This window comes from Petromyzon marinus, unplaced genomic scaffold, assembly GCF_048934315.1.
Source record: "Petromyzon marinus isolate PM22_M1 ecotype Great Lakes invasive population unplaced genomic scaffold, UKy_Petmar_22M1.pri1.0 PM_G_Scaffold_11, whole genome shotgun sequence".
NCBI lineage: Eukaryota > Metazoa > Chordata > Hyperoartia > Petromyzontiformes > Petromyzontidae > Petromyzon > Petromyzon marinus.
The window spans coordinates 4334797-4345671 of NW_027422662.1; the positions used below are offsets into that span (position 1 = coordinate 4334797).

At 50.9% G+C, this 10875-nt stretch overlaps 1 protein-coding gene across 5 annotated transcripts; it reads left to right on the forward strand.

The window, feature by feature from the left end:
- Nucleotides 1-1353: 1353 nt before the first annotated feature.
- LOC142908942 (uncharacterized) lies at nt 1354-10650 on the forward strand. Of its 5 annotated transcripts, XM_076059620.1 has the most exons (8): nt 1354-1561; nt 4238-4378; nt 4522-4599; nt 6262-6354; nt 6528-6633; nt 7502-7668; nt 8120-8368; nt 9892-10650. In XM_076059620.1, the coding sequence occupies exons 2-8, from the start codon at nt 4288-4290 to the stop codon at nt 10050-10052; spliced, it is 945 nt and encodes a 314-aa protein (XP_075915735.1). In that variant the 5' UTR covers nt 1354-1561; nt 4238-4287; the 3' UTR covers nt 10053-10650. The 5 variants fall into 5 exon arrangements, with proteins under 5 accessions (XP_075915735.1, XP_075915736.1, XP_075915737.1 ...); XM_076059621.1 differs by lacking the exon at nt 4522-4599; XM_076059622.1 differs by lacking the exon at nt 4238-4378 and having other exon boundaries at nt 1355-1561.
- Nucleotides 10651-10875: the final 225 nt, after the last annotated feature.

Consider the following 10875-nt stretch of genomic DNA (forward strand, 5'->3'; position numbering starts at 1 on the left):
ATCAGGCGAGAGCAGGAGGCAAGGCCCCGCGTGGCTAGGCCCCGCGTTGTAAAGTTCCAACCTGGCCATCGATTCCCATGCTCGCTGCTACTCAACTGACATCCCTGAGAGAGAGAGGCTCTACCTTGGTAAACAACAACAACCACCACAACCACCACCACAACAACCACAATCGCAATGAGAACTTCTCACCTCGGATTTCAGTACAGGAAGCGATAGCTTCCTGTTACCTCGTGACGTCACGCGGCAGCAGGTGACATGACGCCCCTTCCGGGAAACGGGACACGCTCCTCCCACAATGAGCTTCTCCGTAAATAAATAAATACATTTGGTGTATGAAAACATTATGTTAATGTGCCTTTCGATATAAGTTCATTTTAGTTCATTAGTTCATTTATTTTGTATAGCCCTGTGAGCTATTCGGCTCTTGAATCGGGTGCAACCGCAACAAACAAAAAACATGAACAAGAACACATCTTAAAGTGATTATGTGACTGTGCAAACAGAAAATACAGGAAAAAAATATCAAAATATTCCTGAAATAGCACCGTACACCAACTCTGTGTGCAAAAATCCCAGTGGGATGCAAGTTAAATAACAACAACAACCACAATACAACTAAGATTAAGGCCGTCAGTCTAACTCCGTACTACAATAAACATTAACATGGCCAAAACCAAAAAAAACTTTTCGAAATCACGAAAATAAAAGCCATAAATGCAATGTAACAGTGATCATAGGGAGTGTGACCGATTTTTTTTACAATAAACTACATAAATAAATTATAACACCAAAATCTAGAGCCATATTTTAGGCCACTGAATTGCAGTGGCAGCTAGGGGTGTACAACTCCTCTAGAGCAGTTTTGAGTGAAGATCTCATAGGTAGTGATTCAAGTTGCAGTTTATTGGCAATAGCATTCCAGACCCTGGGGTCATGAATAGCAAAGGCCCTTCCTCCAGTTTTTGTACGGCAATGGGAATGTGAAGCTGGTAAATGAGCGAATACCTGAGGTCAAATTTGTTCTTTGAAACAGAGAGGAGATCCAGTAGGTAGTCTGCGGAATTTTTTGTAAGTACATCGTGAATAAATAAGATCTGGTGCACAAGCTGTCGAACATTAAGAGATGTTAAGTTTGACCCAATGTAGAGATCACAGTGGTGAGTCTATGGGGCAGTGTTGAGTCTATGGGCAGTGTTGAGTCTACGGGCAGTGCTGAGTCTATGGGCAGTGTTGAGTCTATGGGCAGTGCTGAGTCTATGGGCAGTGTTGAGTCTATGGGCAGTGCTGAGTCTATGGGCAGTGTTTATCAATTCTACAGAATCTGAGCCTCGCTCGCACTGCGTGTTCGCCTATCCGCACTACGATTTATAAAAGCACCCTGCTAAGGCCTCACGTGATAACAGCCCCGCCGAGTCGCCTGCCCATGATTCGAGGCACGGAACGTCGAATCTCCTCCTCCACCACGACCACACGAGGACATTGTTTTGTTTGTAACCTCACCACGAAGGAGGATATAGCTCAAGACCCCCTCCCCAGACACCTACGCAGCGTTGCGCTGGTGAGTGCCGCGTTGAGGCCTATTCCGGGAGTGTCACCGGTCTCGGCTAGATTGCCCAGCCGGCCGAGGCGGCACTTTGGCCGGCTACAGATGCCGCTGTCATGGGATGGTCTCCATAGAGACCTGGAAGATGGTCTCTAGGTTATGTTGTGGGTTAGCAAGCTTCCAAAGGATGCCTGAAGGCTGCCGCTAGGCTTCTGTAACGAATCTTTGCTGCGTGTTTTAAACTTGAATTATTTGCAATGCACGCGTGTCAATGTGCTCTAGAGGAGTTGTACAACCCTAGCTGCCACTGCTATTCAGTGGCCTAAATTATGGCTCTAGATTTTGGTGTTATAATTTATTTATGTAGTTTATTGTTAAAAATTCGGTCACAGTCCCTATGATCACTGTTACATTGGATTTATGGCTTTTATTTTGGTGATTTCGAAAAGTTTTTTTGTTTTGGCCATGTTTTTGTTTATTGTAGTACGGAGTTAGACTGATGGCTTTAATCTTAGTTGTCTTGTGGTTGTTGTTATTTGACTTGTATCCCACTGGGATTTTTGCACACAGCGTTGGTGTACGGTGCTATTTCAGGGATATTTTGATATTTTTTCCTGTATTTTCTGTTTGCACAGTCACATAATCACTTTAAGATGTTTTCTTGTTCATGTTTTTTGTTTGTTGCGGTTGCACCCGATTCAAGAGCCGAATGGCTCACAGGGCTATACCAAATAAATCAACTATGAACTATGCGTCGCTCGAAAGACTTCACTAGAGCGCGTCGCGTTCAAGCTCGCTTTGTCTACCTTAGGAGCTTACAAAGTGCCGCCCAATAATTTACCGTGCGTCTGCCTCTTAGGCCGAGTGAATTGCTTGAACAAGTGCACATTCAGAAGCGTAAACTCTGCGAGTATCTCGTTTTAAATTTTGATTTGAAGCTTTCGTGACTGCGGTAATTCATATTCTTAGCTCTTTCGGTAAAGTCAGAGTTGAAGGGAAACAATAAAACAATAAAATATATATAAAACAAAAAAAATTCTCACGACGTTTCGACCTGATGACGACCGGTGTGTTATGGTCGAAACGTCGTGAGAATTTTTATTGTTTTATATATTTTATTATTTTATTGTTTCCCTTCAACGTGACTTTACTGAAAGAGCTAAGAATATCTCGTTTTATTCATAGTCCGTGTTTCCAAGGACAAAAAAAATTGCACATTCTCATTACCAATACATCAACCTGGCTGGCGGTCACACTTGCCAGGAGCCCCTTTCCCTGTCGGTTTGACATTTTTTTCAACTCAATTGTTTTTATTACACAGCTCTTGGACAGATGTGCGGCAGTGTTGGTTTATACCCTGGGAGGTGCTCTCACTTCAGGGGCTGTTTCATTGATGGGAAAAAACCTGAGCTGGGGCTGTAATCAATGTTGTTTTATTGATCTAGTTTAAAACATCAGCACGAACATCGGTGCCAAACTAACACGATGTGAGGCGCTAGATTTGAAGCTTTCGTGATGTGCAAGGATTCATACTCTTTGGATTTTTTTCGGTAAAGCCGCGGAGGTAAAAAAAAATCAAGTTAAACCCAAGTTAAACTTTAGCAGCCTTATAGTTTACAGCAGTATACTCTGCAAGGCAACCAGTTTGTCAGCTTAACTACTGCCTCCTGCCTCTGGTTCACGTGTGTAACGCTCTTCAACCTGCACACGGCCATCTCTCCGTCCCCAACCCCCTGCAGCATAACAGAAGGTGGCTTAACTTAGCCCCCCCCCCACGGCCCTTCTTATCCCCCCCCCCTTAACCTGTATACAATCTCGGGTGTCTTAGAGTTCTCTTCACCTGATGCAGCAATTTTGCTGTGACGGTTTCCACCTCAAGACGGAAGCTTGTGCTGCTGCCTCCGAAACGTCGTGATTTTAATTGAGTTGTTTTTTTCATTTATTTATTTTATAGATTTTTTTTTACCTACGTGACTTCAGCAAAAAAAAACAAAGAGTCCGATGCGAGGAGGCGTTTCCCCCAACGTTCGTTTTCTGCGGTGGCAAAAAATGCAGCCTCTGCGAAACGATGAGAACCTAAACATTTTGCTCAACACAGGAGGAACGTGTCCATCAGTGAGGGAGCCTTAGGCATGCATCCAATTGTCCCGTTGTGAAGGAGGAGGTCTTTAACCCGGCATGGTTGTCACCTGGTGTACAGGAGGTCGTGGGGTTTGATACCGACCCTGACACTCCCTGCTCTATCTTTGGAGTTGACGTTTCTCGCGCCCCGCGGCCGCGTGGATTTCTCTCCCAGAGTCCTCCGGTTTTTTCCCTTCCACATTCAGAAACGCCACGCGTTTAGAGTATTTTGCCCTGAATGTCCACTTGATATCAGCCCACCGTTTATGGGCCAATGTCTCTTCTTAAAAAGAGCTATGTAGCACGGTGGTGTGCTTCGCGTGGCAAGATTAAACATTGGTTAGTTTTATTAGTATATATATTTTTTTAAAGTGATTTGTTTTACTCTTCCTGTAACTCTGCACTCACGCCGTGTTTTTGTTTTGTGTTTGTTGTCATGTTTCTGACCCAGCGCCACAGCTGGACATCTGTGAAAAAAGAGCTTCATAGCGCTTTGGATTCCTCCTCTTGCAGTCTAAATAAATATCATTCCCACTGCTCCTCCTACTCCCTCCCCTTCACCCCTCCTAGCCAAGTGAAGGAAGCCGCCAGGCCGACCATCTGCCACCCCCCCCCCCCCCATGGAGACTTTCCACACCACCACCCGTTTAGTGGCCTTGCTGGTCGTTGTGCTGGGCGACCGTCACAACCCCTTCGCCCTGCCCCTTGACCGTGAGTAGCAAACAGCGCCGCTACCCCACTTGAGACGATGCCCCCTCTCAACGCTACTCCCACTAAAGGCCATCGACTAAACTCGACTCTTTTGACTTCACCAGGCAATGCCCACTGAGCTTCGTGGCTCTTTTTTTTTTCAGAAGCGCCCCGGCTCTTGCAAATGATAGCTTCAACGAAGCACTTCGACGTTCAAGCGGGGCCGAGTACTCGAAACACTTGTGGGTATTTGTTTGAGTAGTGTGTGGGTCTCTGTGTGAGTAGTGTGTGGGTATCTGTGTGAGTAGTGTGTGGGTCTCTGTGTGAGTAGTGTGTGGGTATCTGTGTGAGTAGTGTGTGGGTCTCTGTGTGAGTAGTGTGTGGGTCTCTCTGTGAGTAGTGTGTGGGTATCTGTGGGTCTCACACAGAGACCCACACACTACTCACACAGAGACCCATACACTACTCACTCAGAGACCCACAGACTACTCACAGAGAGACCCACACACTACTCACAGAGAGACCCACACACTACTCACAGAGATACCCACACACTACTCACACAGAGACACACACACTACTCATAGAGAGACCCAGACACTACTCACTCAGAGACCCACACACTACTCACACAGAGACCCACAGACTACTCACTCAGAGACCCACACACTACTCACACAGAGACCCACACACTACTCACAGAGAGACCCACACACTACTCACTCAGAGACTCACACACTACTCACACAGAGACACACAGACTACTCACACAAAGACCCACACACTACTCACACAGAGACACACAGACTACTCACACAGAGACTCACACACTACTCACTCAGAGACCCACACACTACTCACACACAGAGACCCACACACTATTCACACAGAGACCCACACACTACTCACACAGAGACCCACACACTACTCACACAGAGACCCAATACACTACTCACACAGAGACCCACAGACTACTCACACAGAGACCCACAGACTACTCACACAGAGACCCACACACTACTCACTCAGAGACCCACACACTACTCACACAGAGACCCTCACACTACTCACATAGAGACCCAGACACTACTCACTCAGAGACCCACACACTACTCACACAGAGACCCACAGACTACTCACTCAGAGACCCACACACTACTCACAGAGAGACCCACACACTACTCACAGAGATACCCACACACTACTCACACAGAGACACACACACTACTCACAGAGAGACCCAGACACTACTCACTCAGAGACCCACACACTACTCACACAGAGACCCACAGACTACTCACTCAGAGACCCACACACTACTCACACAGAGACCCACACACTACTCACAGAGAGACCCACACACTACTCAGAGAGAGACTCACACACTACTCACACAGAGACACACAGACTACTCACACAGAGACCCACACACTACTCATACAGAGACTCACACACTACTCACTCAGAGACCCATACACTACTCACACACAGAGACCCACACACTACTCACACAGAGACCCACACACTACTCACACAGAGAGACCCACACACTACTCACACAGAGAACCACAGACTACTCACACAGAGACCCACAGACTACTCACACAGAGACCCACACACTACTCACACAGAGACCCACACACTACTCACACAGAGAGACCCACACACTACTCACACAGAGAGACCCACACACTACTCACACAGAGACCCACACACTACTCACATAGAGACCCAGACACTACTCACATAGAGACCCACAGACTACTCACAGAGAGACCCACACACTACTCACAGAGAGACCCACAGACTACTCACACAGAGAGACACACACACTACTCACACAGAGACCCACACACTACTCACACAGAGACCCTACTAACACTCTGCTGTATTTTCGCCCGCAGCTGCGGTTATCATCTCTGGCCACGTACGGTACCAAAGAAGCTCACATCAGGTGTATGCAGCAAAGCAGCAACCTCCGGACACACGACGGAAAGGTGCACGGTTGCGACATCACACACACACACGTACAGGGCCCAGTTGAGTACGCAGTTTGTTAAGGTGCAGCACTGCAAGTACTTGCTCGGCCCGGAGCGACCCCCCCCACCACCCTCGGGAGCGACCTCTGCCCGCTCGCTGTCTCTGCCCCCCCCACCACCGCCTCACACAGCCAGCCCCCCGTCGATGCTGACGGAGCCAGACAGGATGTACAGGGCGAGAGAGGGAGAGGCGGTGTACATGGAGTGCTCGGTGTGGCCGCCCGCCACCATCCTGTGGTGAGACCGAACGCCGCGCCTGAGCGTCCATCCCGCTCCGCCTCTCCTCTCGCTCTCCGTTCGCTGGAGACTCTTTTTGTTTATTTCACCGCCTGATGCCCACCGAGCCGTGCAGCTGTTTTTCAGAAGCTACCCGGCCATGTCGCAAACGACAGCCCTGACGACGAAGAGGCTCCTCGTTCATTCGGCATGCCGTCATCGCGCCTCGACGCTCCCTGTCGCGAGGGCTGTACGTGCCCTGAACTTCTTTCGCACCCTACATGGCCAACCGTGCTAATAAGAGGTACGGGAGCTGAGTCTGTTTTGTGAATGCCGCCAGCGGGTTTGCATGGCTGGCCACGTACGGAGCAAAAAAAGTTCAACATAGAACACTCCCATAGACTTCAATGTTAAAGGCTCCCATATACTTCAATGTTAAAGGCTCCCATAGACATTAATGTTAAAGACTCCCATAGACTTCAATGTTAAAGACTCCCATAGACTTCAATGTTAAAGACTCCCATAGACTTCAATGTTAAAGGTTCCCATAGACATTAATGTTAAAGACTCCAATAGGCTTCAATGTTAAAGGCTCCCATAGGCTAACATTTATAATTTCGCGCGTGCGGGGGCGGGGTTGGGCGACTGTCGATGGCCGCCACACGGATGTGGCTCAGAGCGAGAGAGCGAGAGAAGGGCACTCAACGCGGCGGAGGGCCGCGTGAACCTCGCCGCTCCAACGTCCCCCGGGACGTTCGCCTCCGCGTCTCCCGAAGCCGCCGACCCCGGATCTCAAAACCCCCGACGGCATCGCCGTCAAACCGCAACGGTTCACGCCCCCCACCTGCCCCCCGCCTGCCCCCCCCCACGCCTTCCCGCGCACCGCCAGGTTCAGGAACTACCGGAGCTTGAAAGTTAAGGGCGAGCGCTTCCAGATCTTCGAGAACGGCACCCTTCGCATCCTGGACTTGCGGCGCGAGGACACGGACACTTACACCTGCTTCGCCACCAACAACCTGAACAGCGACCAGCTGCGGGCGCACCTCTCCGTCGAAGGTGAGCAAAGTCGCCGCCGGCAACAAACCCGCCGGCCGGAATCCCTCTCCGATCCGGCGCCGAGCCATTAACCGCCGCCGTCGAAGACGAAGATCCCCCGCCGTGTAGCCTCAACAGGCCGCGGGGGCGAGCGCCGTTAGCGAGCGGCGCCTGTGAAGGCCGGCACGGCGCACGAGGGGGCGGGTGGCCGGCGCCACGCCCGACCGCCTTTGTCTCCCCGGTGCTGGCGATGTTCGCCACACACCGCGCCGGGTGCTCGTTTGAGGCCGAGTCGACTTAGGGGAGGCCCAAGACCGGTTCAGATAATCGTCACCGCGTGTTGGTGGCCGTGAGCGGGAATCGAACTCGGGTTCGCAGGGTTCGTAGCGCGGTGTAGCGCGGTGTAGACCGCTACACCCGCCACCGCCACCATTAACTACCACCACCATCACCCCCACAACCACCCCCACAGTGGCGCCGGGCGGTGAGGAGGAGGACGAGGAGGAGGACGAGGACGAGGAGGACGAGGAGGAGGACGAGGAGGGAGACGAGGAGGAGGACGAGGAGGAGGACGAGAAGGAGGAGGACGAGGAGGAGGGCCAGGACGATGGCAAGGAGGCCTCTACGTCCTCGCCATCGGCCCCCAACGCCGGTAGCGGCCGTGACGGCGGTGCTGATGAGGGCGAGGATGACGACGACGAGCTGTTAGCTACCTCGCCAGGTACGCGGGAGGGCGGCGGCTTGGATCGTCTGACCACCCTGACGATGCAAATGGCCGTGGTCAGCCCAATGAGATCGGCGGCGCGGAAAGTCCTGGGTTTTAAAAAAACTTGGTTTCTGGCCACCCCGTGAATCTCCATTGGCTGCTCGGGTTCCCAAGTGCTTGCTCCATTCATGCTTGGATTCAATGTTAAAGGCTCCCATAGACTTCAATGTTAAAGGCTCCCATAGACTTCAATGTTAAAGACTCCCATAGACTTCAATGTTAACGGCTCCCATAGACTTCAATGTTACAGGCTCCCATAGACTTCAATGTTAAAGGCTCCCACAGACTTCAATGTTAAAGGTTCCCACAGACTTCAATGTTAAAGGCTCCCGTAGACTTCAATGTTAAAGGCTCCCGTAGACTTCAATGTTAAAGGCTCCCGTAGACTTCAATGTTAAAGGCTCCCGTAGACTTCAATGTTAAAGGCTTCCATAGACTTCAATGTTAAAGGCTCCCATAGACTTCAATGTTAAAGGCTCCCATAGACTTCAATGTTAAAGGCTCCCATAGACTTCACTGTTAAAGGCTCCCATAGACTTCAATGTTAAAGGCTCCCATAGACTTCAATGTTAAAGTCTCCCATAGACTTCAATGTTAAAGGCTCCCATAGACTTCAATGTTAAATGGCTCCCATAGACTTCTATGTTAAAGGCTCCCATAGACTTAAATGTTAAAGGCTCCCATGGACTCATGGAGGTGCACACATCGAGGGCAGTCAACCAATTTGCGGTCAAACGGAGATAAAATAACGCTTTGACAATAAAACGATTCTCAGCATCGCAACTCTGGGCAGGGGTTTGCTGTTTTGGCAAAGAGCGTTGTTGACACGCGGGTGGCGGTGGTGGTGGTGGTGGTCCACCGCTCACCGCAGAGGAGTTACAATCGGGCACCTGACGTCAATGATGTGACAGTCGGCGTTTTAATTTACCAAATAGTTTTAAACGTAGTGTGATGGATCGTCTCTCTGAATGAGTGATTGGGTGGGTGGGTGAGTGGCTGAGTGAACAAGTGAGGAAGAGGTTTCAGTCTCAACTACCAACAACCTCCAACAAATCTTCCATCCCCTAGGAGGTGGTGGCGGTGGTGGTGTTAGTGGTGTTGGTGGTGTTGGTGTTGGTGGTGTTGGTGTTGGTGGTGTTGGTGGTGTTGGTGGTGGTGTTGGTGGTGGTGTTGGTGGTGTTGGTGGTGGTGTTGGTGGTGATGTTGGTGGTGTTGGTGGTGTTGGTGGTGATGTTGGTGGTGGTGTTGGTGGTGTTGGTGGTGATGTTGGTGGTGTTGGTGGTGATGTTGGTGGTGGTGTTGGTGGTGATGTTGGTGGTGGTGTTGGTGTTGGTGGTGTTGGTGGTGTTGGTGTTGTTGGTGGTGGTGGAAATGGAGGAGGAGGCGGAGGGTTATAGGAGGCCCCCCCGGTACTCGTACATCGCTCTCATCGTAGCGATGGCGACTGACGTCTCGTTTCTCCGCTTGCCCCTTTGCAGCGGCGATGGCATCATCAGCAGCGGCGACGACGTCAGTGGTGACGACGTCAGCGGGGCGGGCGTCCGCCACCAGCAAGGCGTCTTGCTGCCCCGGTGCCGCTTGGCCCACGGCGCTTCTGCTCGCGCTGGTGCCGTCGTTGGCGCGCGGCGGCGACGTCTAGAAGGAAGCTTTTCTTTCTCGCTCTCGCAAAAATCTTTACGATTTGCGATGCCCCGTTGCGTTCCGACATCGTTTCTCGTTTCCACGCATTCACGTTGTCCCGAGTTTTATTCGGGGAAAAAAGTAACTCGCCGTGTGCCCGCGACGTCTCGCGGAGAGCCGTCTTGCGTGACGATTTTAAACGCGAGTTGCGACTGAGTCATGCCCTGAAGTTGTTCCGTGCTGCTGCTGCTGCCGTGCTGAAGACGTAATGATAAAGGCGCCAAGTTAGCTGTTGCTGCTGTTGTTGACACAAATGTTGCCGTTGTTGATGGTCCAGCTGAGGCAGGGAGAAGCTGCCTTAGTCTTGCGGGGCGAACGCTGTTGTGGATCTGGTGGGGGGGGGGGGGCGCTGTGGTGCTCTGTGAGTGATGTACAGCAAAGGGAGACTAGAGTCTTGTGCGTCCGTCTCGTCTCACACGCTTAGGTGAGGACATCACTGATTAAGAATATTATTTTGTTACCAGGTTAAGAAGGGCCCACAACTGGGGCCTATCGTTGGCTTCTGATTTCACCGATTTTCCTCGAGTCGAAATAAAAACATCTGATTGTGAATATAACAGCACGAGCTTTAACTACCCGGCTTCGCCCGGGACTTGGATTCACCACGTCCGGCCGCCTTTGTCTCCCGATGTTCACACCACAACATTTACACGTTTGAGGCTGAGTCGACCTAGGGGAGGCCCAGGACCGGTTGAAATAATCGTCACCGGTGGTGGCCGTGAGCGGGAATCGAACTCGGGTCGCCGGGTTCGTAGCGCAGCGTAGCGCTAACCACTACACTA

What these genes read in the sequence shown, in the direction of transcription:
- LOC142908942 (XM_076059620.1), top strand. Translation starts at nt 4,288, where the DNA reads ATGGAGACTTTCCACACCACCACCCGTTTAGTGGCCTTGCTGGTCGTT. An exon ending in CCGCCCGCCACCATCCTGTG is followed by an intron (nt 6,634 to 7,501) that starts GTGAGACCGAAC and finishes GCGCACCGCCAG; the next exon opens with GTTCAGGAACTACCGGAGCT. An exon ending in GCTGTTAGCTACCTCGCCAG is followed by an intron (nt 8,369 to 9,891) that starts GTACGCGGGAGG and finishes GCCCCTTTGCAG; the next exon opens with CGGCGATGGCATCATCAGCA.